General features: G+C 44.5%; 1 protein-coding gene across 2 annotated transcripts in view; it reads left to right on the top strand.

Annotated features, from left to right (window-relative positions):
- The first annotated feature begins 1,026 nt into the window (after nt 1-1,026).
- Rac1 (Rac family small GTPase 1) overlaps nt 1,027-16,294 on the top strand; it is a 21,543-nt gene continuing 6,275 nt past the window's right edge. Inside the window, exons 1-3 of one of the 2 annotated variants that reach the window (XM_050124387.1) lie at nt 1,027-1,268; nt 10,918-10,989; nt 12,441-12,558. In XM_050124387.1, the coding sequence (XP_049980344.1) occupies nt 1,234-1,268; nt 10,918-10,989; nt 12,441-12,558 (225 nt within the window). In that variant the 5' untranslated portion in view covers nt 1,027-1,233. The remainder of the gene's footprint in view (nt 1,269-10,917; nt 10,990-12,440; nt 12,559-16,294) is intronic. The other variant, XM_050124388.1, reaches the window with a different exon arrangement.

Genomic DNA, 16,294 nt, shown 5'->3' with positions numbered 1-16,294 from the left:
TCACGTGCGCGCACACACACGCATCACACCTACTCCAAAAAATATCTTTAATGCTTCTGTCTTCTAATAGGCCATCTTATTAGTGAATGAATTATATTCCTACCCTGTTATATCAGCAACCTTAAAAAAATTCTCCCTACCCTTTATCTTCATGGTTATTATTTTATTTTAATGATATGGTACAAGGATCTTTTTTCTTCCTTAGAGTTTTGTGTTTATTTAGCACCCCCCCCCCCCAACCTTGAGACGAGTCAGGTTGCTCAGATTGGCCTTAGACTGCATAGCCAGAGGATGAATAGGCCTCGGGATCCTTCTGCTACCACCAGTCCAGATGTGCACCCCATCTGTTTCACTCTGGGGTGCGGATCAAACCTAGGTTTTCAGTCACGCTAGTAAAGCACTCTACCAACTGATCGACAAAGCCGGCCTGTCTTTGAGACGCGTAGCCCAGGCTGGGTCTTGAACTCCGCACGTAGTTGACGTCGATCACCGCTTCAGTGACGGCTTCCACCTCCCGAGTGCTGGGATGACAGGTGTGCCACCTGAGCAGGTCTGTGATGTGCGAGGGACATGCTGGCGGGCGTTCTAACCTGGCTACATCTCCAGGAAAAAAGAAAAATTGAGACAGGATCTCACTGTGGCACAAGCTATACAGAATTTTGTAGAAGGGCCTCATGCCATAGCATATTGTAGTTATCCCATAACAAGGGGGCTCAAGAATCTTTCCGTGGCGTTGGCAGGAGAGCAGGCGGGAGAACGGGGCCCTTCCAGATAGCCAAACTGGTAACCCCAGAACCCGCAGACTTTCCTAAACTCGGTCACGCCCGGGATGCGGGAGCGTGCCAAGATGGCGGACGCCCCGCCCCGTGGGGCGGCTGGAGCCGAGTACTTCCGAGCGTTCCCGAAAGCCGGTGGAACCCAGGAACGGCGCGGGCGGGAGCGGCCCCGCCCGGAGCCTGGGAGCTGCGTCGACGGCACCGAGGGGGAGGGGAGGCCGGATGTGAGTGGAGCGGCCATTTCCTGTTTCTCTGCAGTTTTCCTCAGCTTTGGGTGGTGGCTGCTGCTGTGCTTCGCCTTCCAAGTCCACTGGGGGCCAGGCGGCGTGGACAGCGGTCCCGGCACTCGGCGCCCCGCCGCCCGCAGCCTCGCACCCGCCCGCTCCGCGCTTCCCGAGCCCGCCGCTTCCCGCCTCAGTGACCGGCCGCCGCCGCCGCGGCCCACGGAGCGGCCCAGATGCAGGCCATCAAGTGTGTGGTGGTGGGAGACGGGTGAGTGCACGACCGTGTCGGGGGCGACGGAAGGGGTGTCGTCCGCGGCGCCGTGGGGGGGCGGGCGGCACTCGGGTCCTCGCAGGCCCGAAAAGCCTCGGGCTGGCGTCGAGCGCGCGCCCGCCTTTCTGGGGGGCGCGGGCCTCCCACCCTCCCAGGCCTGGTTCCGGCTTCTGGTTGGGGGAGGGCCTGGGCGAGCCGGCCGGAGGGAAAAGTGAACTCCACCCTCCTGCTTTCTTTCCCCCGGACACCGCCCGTCGCCCTGCTCTCGTTGGCACGTAGACGAGGCTGGTTTGAAAATTTTTGCTTTTTTGTTTTTTTCTGTATTGTTTTTTGAGAAAAGGAAGTCCAGTTTCTTCTGAACTTAGGATTTCCCCCCCGAGAACTGGGCTAGGTAACGGCCTCCGAGTCGAACCTATTGGATGCAGGTTTGCACCGGCCACTTGGGTGACCTGGAAGTTAGGAACGGACTCGGTTGCTTCGACTTTGCAGGGTGTTTATAAAAATGCTCATTTTCACACTTTGCGCCGGGAAAGTTACTCGAATGCTAGCTGAAGGAGTTGAGTGTGATGAAGACTGTCCATTGAACGTAGTGTGGTAATTAAAAAAAAATGAGCCTTCTCTGAAGGCGTTAGATAGAGACGTTGCAGATCCAGCTCCCTGTGACTCGAGGCAGTTCTTTTCATGACTGTTCGTGATGGTTTCAGGCCCTTGAGGGAGACAACACTGGTCTTATGCAGGCGCCCCCCCCTCCTTCAGTAGAAACAAGAATCTCAGTGTAATCGGAGCAAAATCGCGCGTCTCAGCGTTGCCTGTGTAGGTTCGTGTTCACGAGGAAGCTTGCAGATTTACTACTCCCGGTTTCTTCAAACGCAAAATGCAACTGGTACATTTTCAAGTTCAGTAGAACGCGCTGCAAACTTACTGCCTTCCACGCTTGCAGCGAACACGGATTTTCCTGAATCGCAGCCCCTGAATTCCTGATCGATTGTTCAGCCTATTTGCATAACTCTACGTTAGGCGTCTGGGATCGCCCCTGTAACTAATGTAGCCAAACGGTCAGATCCCCTCTCTTTTTGGGGAGGGGGTTGTCTCACAAACAGAACACGGCTCAATGTATAGAACTACATATTGGGAGTCTCAATAGAAATGTGTCCGCTGCTTTCCCTTTGGCCTCCTAAAAGGAAGCTTTGTCACCTGGGACAGTTGTTTGATAGTGAAAGCAGTTGAAGTTCTGTTTTGGAGCCAGGGTCTTTCTGTGTCTTGGTCCTTGATGGTTATTCGCCCGTGACAGCCTTGGTAGTGTTGGGTTTACAGGTATGAGCCATTGGGCCTGCTTTGAGTGAAAGAAAGCGTTTGTTTGTATTTTGAATGCACCTTTCCTGGGGAACGTTTGAAAAGTTTTCTGAACTTCCCTTAAAAGTTAGAAATGCTTTTGTGGATTGGGAAGCTGTACCATTCCTAGTTTTTTATACGTTAAATTGCTCTATCATCACCCTCGTCGTCCCAAACCTAGCACCTTCGAGGAAGAAGGGAGATTGTAAGAATCATTGGTCAGGGACACTAGACGGAAGCAGTACCTTCTGGACTATACTTCTGAACTCCATAGCAGCTGTACAGAATCCTAGCCCAGGGCGGGGAGGGCCGAGGCTGAGTAGGAATGGACCCTTGATGGCTTCTTGGGGTGGGAGAATTAGTTTTCTTTATGGGTGTGGCCTTGGTAGATCCACCTTGCTCCAGTGGATGGCCCCACACTCAAAGTGGACTAGGTGGGCCTTTAAGAGGGGGATGAAAAACTAGGAGGAGGAGTGGGGATGAATATGATCAAAATCCATTGGATGACATTCTCAAAAAATTACTTTTTAAAAAAGAGGCAAATGCTGCTGAATCAGGACCATACCACAGTGTTTGAAAGTTTTTAAGATTGACTGAGATACACATGCAACAGTTATGCTTATATTTTTATTGATACTTATAGATCATATTGTAGGTCTGCTCCCCCCCCTCCCGCGCTGGAGCTGGAATTCAGGGCCTTATGCTTCTGGCAAGTGCTGAACAGCTGAGATACATCTTAGCCTGTTACCGACTATAAAACAAAAATACCCAGAATGCTTGCTGTGGGGTCTGGAGCCTTCCTTTGGGTACCATTACTTTTTCTTATTTTTAGTTTTTTATATGTATGGATGTTGTGTCTGCATGTATGTCTGTGCCATATATTTGTGCAAGCAGAGGATCCCCTGAAACTGGAGTTTTCTGGCGGTTGTGAACCACTATGGGGTGCTAGCAATCGAACCCAGATCCTCTTGAAGAGCAGCCAGTGCACTTAACTGCTGAGCCATGTCTCCAGCCCCCCACTGCTGTTTCAATTTCTGGAGTAACCCTCAGCCTGTCATTCTTTTCCTAGAGAGAGATGCCTCTAGGGAAAGTTAAACAAGACTAAACAAGATGCTGAATATTAAGAGGCTCTTAAGTGCCTGGTCCTTGTGGAGTGCCTGGAAGTGCTGGTTACCATTGTTAGTGTGTGTGTGTGTGTGTGTGTGTGTGTGTGTGTGTGTTTTCCAGTGCCTTATCTCTTGTGTGTTAGACAAGTGCTCACCACTGAGCCATTCCCACTAGCCCCTATTCTTACTATCATTGTTGGGGTTTTTGTGTTTGTTTGTTTTTACTATGAAGGTCTGAATAATGTTAGAAATGCAGTTTCTAACCTTAAAATTTTCAGTCTTTTTCTAAAAAAAGCAAAACTTTTTTTAATGTATTTATTTGTATTGTGTGGAAGGCATACATCGCCATAATAAACTGTGAAGGTCAGGGGACAACCTGGAGGAATTGGCTCTATCACGTGGGTCCCAGGGATTGAACTCAGATAGTCAGGCTTACCTTTACCTGCTGAGACATCTTTCTAACCCCAGTATACTTTTTTTTTTTAATGGAGTCTCGATGTGTATCTCTGGCTGGCCTGGAACTCCCAGAGATCTGAATGCTGTGTTAAAGATGTGTATCTCCACATCTGACCGTACTTTAAACATGCTGAATGTATAAGAGTGTTTTGCCTGCATGTATGTCTGTACCACATTTGTGTCTGGTATCCAAGGAGGCCAGAAAGAGGGCATTAGATGCCCTGGAACTGGAGTGACAGATGGTTGTAAGTCACAGTGTAGATGCTGGGAATTGAACCTGGGTTCTCTGCAAGAGCAGCCAGTGCTCCTAACCATTGAGCACCTCTCCAGACCTTCTTGAGGTGCTTTTTCGTACTATATTTGACATAGATATTGTTGGGGCTAAGTGACAGAAGTAGACATTTACCAAAAGACTGATGAAATTTACACTTTGAATGTACAGCAACATTGATTTAGAACATTGGTTCTCAACCTGTGACCCCCCCCATTACAGTTTATAACAGAAGCAAAATTACAGTTATGAAGTAGCAAGGAAAAAGCGTTATGGTTGCTATAACATGAGGAACTGGATTAAAGGTTGCAGCATGAGATCCACTGGTCTAGAAGTATAGATACATAGCCTTGCATGCCAATAATATTTTTTGCTTTTTATCAAATAAGCTGTGCCTGAGGTATAGTTGGAGTGTCTTTTACTCTGAAAAAATTTAAAGCAATTAACCTAATGTCATATATAGTATACCACATTTTACAGGGCTAAAAGCCTCTTGGTGTTCCTTCTAATATAAGGAGTGATGACAAACTAAGATCGTACAAATTGGGAACTTTCTTATTTAAAAGTTCTTTTGAGGCCGGGCAGTGGTGGCGCATGCCTTTAATCCCAGCACTCGGGAGGCAGAGGCAGGCGGATCTCTGTGAGTTCGAGACCAGCCTGGTCTACAAGAGCTAGTGCCAGGACAGGCTCCAAAGCTACGGAGAAACCCTGTCTCGAAAAACTAAAAATAAAATTAAATTAAATTAAATTAAAAAAAAAGTTCTTTGGAGGAACTGCAGTTAAAAATTCTGATGACCATGTTAGATTAGTCAGCCTGTATTCTTCTGGTGGGTTAGTCTCTGTTCAGTAGTTAATTGACAGTGGATATAAAATAGGAGAGATTTAACCTTATATCAGATGGTATTTCTGAAAGCAGAGCATGTGATTTTTCTTTGTAGTGTATGGCATACACTGAACCACACTGAGCTAGCGCTCTTACTCTTGGACACACACACACTTTTTTTTTTTGTGCTGGTGCTATGGACTAAACTTAGGGCCTCACATTTGGTAGATAAGTGTTGTATTACTCCATTAAATCCCCCACCCAGCCCTGACCTAGCTTTGTTCTCCTGCTGGGATTGCAGAGATGTGCCATCACAACTACCTCAGTGGTTTTAACAGGATTGCTTTAGTTTAGGATAGGACAACCAGGAAGCTGACAAGCCAAATCTTAAGTTTCCTTCTTGTCTGTGTATGGACTTGGGTCCAGTACATTGTCTAACTTCGACATTGCTTTCTAAGAATTTCCTTAGTTCAGCCTCCTATGATGTCATCCCTACAGGAATGGACACATTTTACTCTGCTTCCGTTGATCAGGGATAGCATGGCCCATGAATTTGCTTAAGCTCCTCATGGGTTTTTGTTTTCTTGTGATGTGGATGTCTGTTTATTTTGGCCTGTTATGAAGGCACTTGAATTCTGCACTGGCTTCCAAATTTATTTTTTTATTTTATTTTATTTTTTTGGTATTTTGAGACAGGGTTTCTCTCTGTAGCTTTAGAGCTTGTCCTGGAACTTGTTCTGTAGACTGGGCTGGCTTCAAACTCACTTCTGCCTTCTGAGTGCATGTTAAGGGCCACCATCACCCGACTCCAAATTTAAAATTTTGTTTTTATTACTTTATGTACTTGGCTGTTTTACCTGCATGTATTTTTGTGCACCGAGTCCCTAGTGCCCTTGAAAGTCAGAAGAATGCTTTGGATTGAAACTTTGTACAGAGTCTTAATTTGAAGTCTTTAATGGTGTTAATGACTATCTTTATACCCATTGGTTATGAAGTTCCTGACTCGTAAGTGTGAGAGTTCTGAATTGGGGTTTGTCTTTTCCTAATAATTGAACTATTCTTCATGATTCATCTGTTTTTCCAAACATAGCCTTGTCGTGGAAGAAATATTGTTACAGAATCTCTGTACCTTAGAGATATTTCTTAGAGAAATTTCAGACTCTAGCTCAAGGTCTTTCTGTTACTGGAGGAATATGAGAGAGGAGGACATACATGTATTTGTGAGTGAGCACACAGACATGGGTCTACATGGAGGGAGAGGTAGCCATCTTCCTCAGTCATCTTTCACTCCATTTCTTACTTTACAATTTTTATGTGTATTTTTGTGAGTGGATGCCCACAGAGGTCAGGGTTGGGCATTATCTACTCCAAAGGCAGAGTTACAGGCAGCTGTGAGCTGCCTGATGGGAGCTGGGAACTAAGCTTGAGTCCTGGAAGAGCAACAAGCTCTTAACCTCTGAGCTGGATCTCCAGCTCCCACTTGAGTTTTTGAAATAGGATCTCATACAGCCCGGGGTAGCTTCCAAACTCCCTTTGTACCCAAGACTAGATTTGAACTCTGGAGCCCTCTGCCCTCTTTAAGAACTAGACTGGTATGCATCACCATACCCCGCCCTTAAGATTGATTTGGTCAGATCTCTGTGCTTTTAGACAGTGTTACCTACCTGATCTGGATTTGGTTTCCAGTTACTGGATGAGTCTGTTTCCCAGTCTTAGGAATGTTTTGTCTTACAAGGCCATGCAAAAAGTTCTTTATTCTTTTTTTTTTTTTTTTTTTTTTTTCAGACAGGGTTTCTCTGTAGCTTTGGAGCCTGTTCTGGAACTAGCTCTTATAGACAAGGCTGGCCTCAAACTCAGAGATCCGCCTGCCTCTGCCTCCCAAGTGCTGGGATTAAATGCATGAGCCACCACCACCTAGTTATGTTCTTTACTCTTTTCAGATCTACTCCCATCCTTCGGTGCTGGGCATGGAATTTGGGGGATTGTTTGCACTAGGCAAGCCTTCTACTAATGTGCTACAGCAGCGATGGAGACCTCTTCTTGGATAGGGTTTTGTGCTTAGTCCATGTAGGACTTGAACTTGAAGCAGTCCTTCTCTTTAAGACTCCCAAGTGCTGTGATTACACAGCCAGTGTTTTACATACCTTTAAAGGTTTTGTGTGTATAGAAGCATGTCTGAGTGTATGCGTGCACGCACGCAGATGCCTGCAGAAGAGTTATAGGCATTGTGAGCCCTCTGATGTGGATGTTGGGACTCACTGAGCCATCTCACTAGCCTCTACATGTTTTTAATGTGAGGAAGTTGTCAGTGCTTTCAGGTTATTGATATGTGTATTTTAAGGTTTGATCTGTAAATTTCAGAAAATAATTTTTTTTTTGACTTTTCGAGACAGGGTTTCTCCATAGCCTTTTTGGTTCCTGTCCTGGAACTAGCTCTTGTAGACCAGGCTGGCCTCAAACTCTCAGAAAATAATATTAAAGCTGGTCAAAACAGAAGGCTTGAAGCACAGAATTCTCTTAACAGGAAAATGAAGACATCAGTAGGAACGGAAATCACTAGTGGGCTTCATTCTTAGTCCTTTCTACAGGATAGGGCAGGAAGTACAGATAGGTTAAAGAAATAGTAATGTCATGTGCTAGGGGAAGAACTAATATAGAACGGACAGCAGTTCCTTCCAGTAGTCCAAGGCTAGTTTTCTAAAGATTAAAGGGAGGTTGAAACTAAGTACTTAAATATACAAGTTCAGAAAATTCCAAAGCAGATAGAAACTCCCAGAAATTCTGCAGCACTGTCAGTCATGGCTGTGACCAAATATGGCTTCCATTCCCCATGTGAACATGTTCTTGATGTTACTTCCTGTAGTTCAGTTGTTGACTTTGGCCTCTAGAGTTGATTTATGCCGTGTGTTTACAAGGAATGAGTAAATACACTAAAAGAAAGGTAATAACCTTTCTATTTATGCTGATCCATTTTAAAGTTAAGAATTTAGTAAAAGTACAGAGACAGGCTCTCACATAGCCCAGGCTGGCCTCACATTCGCTATAAGACCTTGAGCTTCTGAGCCTCCTTGTTTCTACCTCCTGGGTGCTAGGATTACAGACAAGTGCCACCCTGCTTAGTTTTATTTAGTGTTGGGGAACAAACCCAGGACTTGGTGTATGCTAGGCCAGCTGAGCTGCATCACAACCCTATAGTCATGTTTTTATAGAACATAAATTGTAGTTAATTATGTTAATAATTACATTCCCAGCCATGTGTGGTGGCTCACAACTGTCACCCCAGCACGGAGGAGGCAGAGGTAAATGGGTCAAAGGATCATGATGGGCACAAATTCAAAACCAGCCCAATCAACATAGTAAGTTCAAGGTCATTAGGGTTGTGTATTGAGACTACTTCAGTAGGTGAAGGTACATGCTGATAAGCCTAACAACTTGAGTTCCATCCCTTGGTACACATATAGGAGGGGAGAACCTGTTTATTCCCTTAAAGCAGCGATTCTCAACCTTCCTAATGCTGCAACCCTTTAATACAGTTCTTTATGTGTGGTGACCCCCAACCATACAACTGTTTTCCTTGCTACTTCATTTTTGCTACTGTAATGAGTTGTAATGTAAATATCTGTTTTCTGATGGTCTTTGCAACCCCTGTGATGGTCTTTCAACTCATTGGACCCCCAGGTTGAGAACTGCTACCTTGAACTTTTTATCTCACGTATACTATGTATGACGCATGTGCACAGGTACATTATTACAAATAGCAACAACACAATTCTCAATACCAGATTGTCTCAGTCTTCTTTCCAGTTGGGCCTTTCAAAGATGATGCCTCTACTCTAGCTGGGGTGCAGAGCTAGTGAAAGGCTGGGGAGCATGATGGTGGTGTGAGGAAGATGAAGTGCTGGGGATTGAGCACAGGATGCCTGTGTAGTAGGCAAGTATTCTACCACTGAGCTACAGCCCCAGCTAAGGTTTTTTTTTTTAATTATTACTTATATTACTTGTATGAAGTGCCTTCGTTGACATTTCCATATATGTGTGGAATGTACTTTGATCATCCTCTACCCTCTTCCACCATCCTGTGTTTTTGTTGGTTTGTTTGAAGTAGGTTCTCACTAAGTAACCCTAGCTAGAGTGAAACTCACCATGTAACCCAGACTGACCTGGTACTCCTGGAGATCCTCTTTTTTCAGCCCCCAAGTGTGAGATTACAGGCTTGAGCCCCCACTCCTGGCTATCCATGAGTCTTGTTTCCTGCAGTATCTCAGCACCCAGTACCTTCCTTTGCTGGTGTAAATTGGTATTGGATTATTGCTCACTGGAGTTGAATGCATCTACTTACAAGCAAGAACAGAGGCAGCAAAGGAAGTTCAGATGTGCCAGAAACTATACACGTAAATGATAGAGCTAGTTCTGAATCTCCAGTCTAGGCCTCTCCAGATCTTAGGCTATCTTGCTCATACAGGTTTGTTTTGACATTCTAAGCCTTTCACAAGATAAATGTCTAATGAGTCATTTCTGTTTAGAAAGCCGTTAGGGATTGGAAGTTAACCTGCTGGTGATGTAGTGTTTGACAGTGAGATCTTTAGGGTGGGAAGCTCCAACTTCATTAAGCTCTTTATAAATGTTACAAGTCAAGCAAGTATTGGCAAGACTGAGTGGTTGAGCTTCTGCCCTTATGGAACCCTTAGCCTCAAGAGTGGAAGGGAAGTACAAACTTAATTTTGGATAGTGAAGCCCAGTGTGCAGTGGCCTGTGCTGAGCAACAGAATCTTAGGATTAACACCAGTGTATCACACCTTGACCTTAGTAAGCCATCAGAGGCAGCAACAAGCTGGACTCTACTGTTTGGACTGAGCCTTTAGGGTGTCCCTGTAGTCAACTAGGGACTGTGGTGAAACTTGGAAATTTTATATATTTTTCAAATGGTGCAGCAGTTTTCATTTTTAATTATAGTCTCAAAACAATATTTCAGTGGTTGAGAACTTTTTAAACAGTACCCTAACTTCTGCCTGAGTGATACCACCACTAGTGATAGCTCTAGCTGTCTGTCCCTTATGGTTACATATTTCTGCACTTTTCTCTTTTGCCTTCTCTTTGCAACTGTTTGAGAAGTTTACTCCATCCCTGTGTCCTTCATTAGCATGTTTAGTGTATTTGACTTAGCTTCTTTCACAGCTTGTGAGGATGGGGGTGGGGAGGCGATGTGCCTAGATATTAGTGAGTGAGAGCCTGTGGCTGTTTTAACTGGTTGTGTTCTGTTATGGACAGGCAGGCAGTACATTAGTCAGTACTTGAGAAGTAGCAGTGCAGTTTGCAGAGGCGGTCATTATTCACATATTGGTGTCAGCTCTGAGTGGAAGATGTTAAGCCCTTCACTGGGCCTTGTACTTGCTGTATACCCTTGACTGCTGGTCCAGATGCCACACACACAGAAAAGGAGGTCGTTCAATTTGCCTTTCTGAGAAATACAAAGGTTTTGTTTTGTTTTGTTTTTAAGATAAAAATGTGTGCAGAGTGTTAAATGTTAGAAAAGCTCATTTGTTTACACTTCTGGATGTGGTATAGCTGTTTCCCATCATTTTCTAGAGTATTCTAGCAGAGTAGTGGAAGCCAGGATTGTGTTCATGTTGACTAAAGAGCCGTTTTCTCTTCCTTCAGAGCTGTTGGTAAAACCTGCCTGCTGATCAGTTACACGACCAATGCATTTCCTGGAGAGTACATCCCCACCGTGTGAGTATCCTCTTCGGGTTGGGAATCATTTTACCTGCGATGTGTTTTCTGTTCTGTAAAGCCTTTGTCAATTTGTATATGAATTAATAGTGTTTATTTTCCTCCCAAACATTGGGATCTAATTGTTAGGTATTTAGAGCTTCAAAAAAAAAAATAATCAATTTAATGTATGATTTTCTTACATGAGGCCTTTGTGAGAGAGAATGCACAGTTCCTTACTGACTTTTAGACATTTAGAAAACAAAAGAAAATTACACTATGAAGTGTGTAGACTGGAATGTAAAGAAAATCAGAGCCTGACCACCGCAGTTCAGTTTCTGATAGCTTGGCTCTGTGGGGCCTGGAGCAGAGTATCGCATTGGTTTATTTGGCCTTTCTGGCCAGTCATCAGTTGTTGCACGTCTCTTACAGGTCTGTAGAGGTAAAACTATGGGGTGGGGCAGATTTAGATTCTGGGTTGGATTCTGTATGGCTAACCCAATTTAGTGGGAAGACAAAGTACATTTCTTGTAATGGCTCACTGGGGGAGCCTCATGGTGGCGCAGAGCTCGATCCTCAGGTCCGCGTCCAGTGCGTCCTTGAAGGCTCAGACCCCAAGGGGACCACTAGGGTTTTATTGTGTAACCTTGGCTGGCTTTGAACTCTTGTTGATTATTTTGCCTCCTCTCTGTAAACCACCACAGCTGCTTGTCTTTTCAAAAATGACTTTTCCTCTCTCTAGTTGGTCAGTAGGCTTTTCTTGGTGCCTCTTACTGTAGCAGTTTCAGGCTAATTTGCACACTTACGTGGTCAGGTGTACTCACTCTGAAAAGTGGGTGTCTTCTAAAATCCCTGCTGTGTTTGGTTGTACCACTGCACTTTGGCCTCAGGCATGGGTGACTTTGCTGTCTACACTTAAACTGAGGACACTAGTTGAAACAAAATATGCTCATGAAAATTTGACAAGTGGGATTTATTTTTAAATTTTTTTTTATTATTTTATTATGTGTACAGTGTTCTGCCTGCATGTATTCCTGCAGGCCAGAAGAGGGCATCAGATCTCATTACAGATGGTTGTGAGCCACCATGTGGTTGCTGTGAATTGAACTCAGGACCTCTGGAAGAGCAGTCAGTGCTCTTAACCTCTGAGCCATCTCTCCAGCCCCACAAGTGGGATTTTAAGAGGGACTCTTTCCATGTTTTGTTTCTCCTGAGAGAAAACCTTTATTAAAGGCAGAGTTCATTTTGAGTTTACATTTGTTTCCTTGTGTCCTTTCCTTCTTATCTCTCTGCTTGTGTGTGTAGTTGGTTCTCTGTGTCCTGTTCTCAGCCCACCCTCTCTCCAGGCAGCTTCACATGCCTCAGGGATGATTTCTGGACTAGCAGCCTCCAGGCCCATCCTCTTCCCTGTAGCACACCTCCTTTGGGAAGCTGTGGGGGTGTGACTAACCTTTCCTTGTCCTGTTCTACAGCTTTGACAACTATTCTGCCAATGTTATGGTAGATGGAAAGCCAGTGAATCTGGGCTTATGGGATACAGCTGGACAAGAAGATTATGACAGATTGCGTCCCCTCTCCTATCCGCAAACAGTAAGGCTCATGCTTGACTTTTTACCATGTCTTAGAGTACGGTTCTTCATTGTCCACCTAATGAGCAGTGTTCACAGATCTGCTGTGTTGCTGTGGCTGGGGTCTCTGGTCATTTAAGGGAAGATAAATTATTCCACTAGTAAATGCATACCTCCTTTCATGCAAACCAGAATTTGGGTTTTTAAATATTATCAGTTATTCAGTCTTTTTTATTTTGCATTCTTTTATTTAGTCTCCAGACAACCACATAGAACAGGTACTGTCACAAAGCCAATCTTTTGTTTGTTTGTTTGTTTATTTTCAAAACGGGGTTTCTCTGTAGCTTTGGGGCCTTTCCTGGAACTTTGTAGACCACAGAGATCTGCCCGCCTCTGCCTCTAGAGTGCTGGGATTAAAGGCGTGCGCTACCACCACCTGGCTGCAAAGCTATTCTTAACAGCAGTTACTTTGAAAGATGGACTGTGTGTGGATGTAAAATTAAATTAAGCAGTTAGGTTGGGCATGGTGACTCATACCTGTCATCTAGCACTTGGGAAGTTGAGGCAACATTGCTACAAGTTTGAGGCCAACTTGGCCTATAGTTTGAGACTTTGTCTCAAAAAAACAAGGAGTTAATATTAAGGTTTCTTGAGTCGGGATGTTGCTCAGTTAGTGAAATGATTACTTGCCGATCACAGTCTTGAGTTATATCCCTGGCACCACATAACTGGACATAGTGACCTATGCCTATAATTGAAAGTGAAGGTAGATGATCAAGGTCATCTTTGGTTACATAATAAGTTCCAGCCTGGACTACATGAGACCCTGTCTCCCAAAAAAAAAAAAAAAAAAAAAAAAAAAAAGCTAAGATTTCTCTAAACTGAATTAGTAAACTTACCTAAGGACTTAATACCCCCCCCCCCATAAAGCACATAGTTCTTGACTTCAGTATTAAGTGTTAGTGGGAGGTGGAGGTTTCAGTTTAAAGGCTTGTTAAATAAGCCTTTGTGTTTAGCCAGGAAAAACATTTCTTTAGTTTAGCTTCTGTATGAGGCAACCAAATGATTGATGATTTACCTGAAGCTAATCATAGCAGTGGTTGGCAGAACAGTGGTACTGGAAGACAGTGTTAGGATGTAAAGCAGTTTTCATATGTATGTCATTTGCTTGTCTTAATACAAGGTCTTCATTTTACACAGTGTGTTTTGGGGCTGGGGTATGGCTCAGGGTGGAGTGTTGGTCTTTGTACATACCGGCACAGGGTAAGGAAGCAAAAGTGTATCTTAGAGCAGTTTTTGTGTAAGATGACCAACGTTAAAGGCAGCAGAGTGAAAGCCTTGGATTCTTCCTAGCGGTGCTTTCTCAGGCAATTTCTTCCATCCCTGGCCTTGCCTACTTGCCACTAGCATGAGTTAATACATCTCAGACCAGGTGTGTTGGTTCAAGCCTATAATCTCAGGATTTTGCAGACAAGGCAGGTGGATGTCTGTGAGTTCAAGGCTAGGCTATATTGTAAGACCGTGTTTCAGAATAATAACAAAATAATACTTGTTGTGTGCACACCAGTTCTGGCAGAGTCCCCACCCTGTATGCCCACTTGTTCTTCCTTCTACCTTAGATGGGCCAAGGATCCTTGTACCAGGTTTTCCTTGGACAAACATTCCTTGTGTGCCCTTTAGTGCCCCTCATTGTTTCCTGGGAGACCTGGTTTACAATCAGAGAGACAGTTTAGAGAAAGACAGACTTTGAGCCCTGACTGATGGGGCAGCTATAACCGATTTAGCCCTTACTTTTTGTCTCGAATTAGTTCCAGTCTACACCTTTGTGTTTGTAAATGAACTTTGTTTAGTTAGTGGTGGTTTTACCCGTTAGAAGATACCTTTTCTCTATCTTTCATTTCTTAGTGGAGGAGTTATCAGATACTGTCTTTTTGTTGTTGTTTGTTTTTCCGAGACCATTTTTCTCTGTGAAACAGTTCTGGCTGTCCTGGAACTCACTCTGTAGATCAGGCTGGCCTTGAACTCACAGACACCTGCCTGCCTCTGCCTCCCAAGTGCTGGGCTTAAAGGCGTGTGCCACTACCGCCTGGCCAGATACTGTCTTTTTGAACTGTAGTTGTCTGTTAATTGACTTGTAGCTGAATAAATAAAGAGCAGAAATGTAAGAGGAAGGGTTTGAATGGGTAGGTTTTTTTTTTTTTGTTTAGTCAATCTAGTGCTAAAACTTAACTGTGGTTGCATCTTTAAAGTCAGTTCACAGTCCCAAAATGATGGCAATTTTCGGGATCTTTAAAGTGTTCTACCTCTAGTGGATGCTGAATAATTCTGGATTTTAAAACAGCAGTTGGTATATGTCCAGCTCAGTGGATGTGTCTGGAAGGGTGTGGCATCATTTCTGAGAAATGAGGGCCTCCCTATTGTGACTCAATGGGTACAGAGTAGGGCGAGGCCTTTCTGTGTAAGGGAGTCATTCTTAGCAAGTCAAAGGTGACTTGGCAGGAGTCAGATTGTGTACTGAATATAGCAGATGAGTGAGGTGGACTCTTCCCAGACTGAATGAGCCATAGCGGTGTGTGTGAGGCCTGACTCAACATAGGTCTTGTAAATTTGCTGTTTTATCTGTGCAGAGCAGGTGGACGGTTTTCTTATATAAGATAGACTGAGTAGCAAGAAAGGAGGACAAGATTCTCACTCAGCCTGCTGCTAGAGACTTGCCTGCTAGGACTCTCTGAGATCTGTAAGTTATGCTCAGATGAAGTCTGCCTGCTGTAGGCCACGCTGTCATACAGGAACAGACCCGGGATTTCCTGGCTGGCATCTTATTCTGGGTCTCTGCTGACTGGTACATGGTCCTGGCTCTCTGAGGTATGAGTCTGTTTTTGTGACTCATTAAAAAAAAAAAAAAAAAAAAACTGCTCAGGTGTTCTTTTCAAGTGGAAGATGCTTATTTGAAGCACACTAAAAAGAGATGTGCCACTTCCTATTGCCATTGTTATTTTGAGACAGGGTCTCCTTTAGTATAGCCTAGGTTGGCCTGCAACTTACAGTGATATTTTAAAGATTTGTTTTTGTGTGTGTGAATATTTGCCTTCATATATGCATGTGTACGGTGTCTGCAGGGGCCAGATCAGATCCATTGGAACTAGAGTTAGGGACATTTGTGAACTACCTCATGGGTGCTGGGAATGGAGCCTGAGTTCTGTGGAAGAGCAGCCAGTTCTTGTAATCACAGAGCAAAGCCCCTGGGATAGAGGGGTGAGTGACCGAGCATACCTGGCTGCAGCTTTGATTTTTTTGCCTTGTTTTTCTAGACAAGGTTTCTCTGTGTTGCTCTATAGGCCTGGCTGGCCTCAAACTCAAGAGCTCCACTTGCCTCTGCCTCCTGAGTGCTGTGTACCTCCACCGCCTGGTGCAGTTTTGATATCCATGCCTTTGTTAAGACGACTGTTAGATGTCTGGTCCTCCAGCCAGAGAGCACTAGAAACCACTTGCAGTTAACCAGAATAGGGTCTGCTGCTCTTTGCCATGAGGAAAACACAACTGTATTACGTGATTGGGGGTGTGTAGGACTCAGTAAAAGGGGTTTATTCTGGCTGAGTTCTGTGACAGCCTTGTATTTTAGGAAGTCCTACCTAGAAGGTGGTGGGATGCAGCAGTAGGGCTGAAGCTACTCCTGGTGAAGAAGGAGTTCCTTGTATTCTGCCTCTCTCTCTCTCTCTCTCTCTCTCTCTCTCTCTCTCTCTCTCTCTCTCTCTCTC

This window comes from Alexandromys fortis, unplaced genomic scaffold (genome assembly GCF_014885135.2).
Source record: "Alexandromys fortis isolate MF-2015 unplaced genomic scaffold, M_Fortis_MF-2015_v1.1 scaffold_227, whole genome shotgun sequence".
NCBI classification, from domain to species: domain Eukaryota; kingdom Metazoa; phylum Chordata; class Mammalia; order Rodentia; family Cricetidae; genus Alexandromys; species Alexandromys fortis.
Note: the sequence above shows the minus strand (reverse complement) of the source record. Positions and strands in the feature narration are given on the sequence as shown.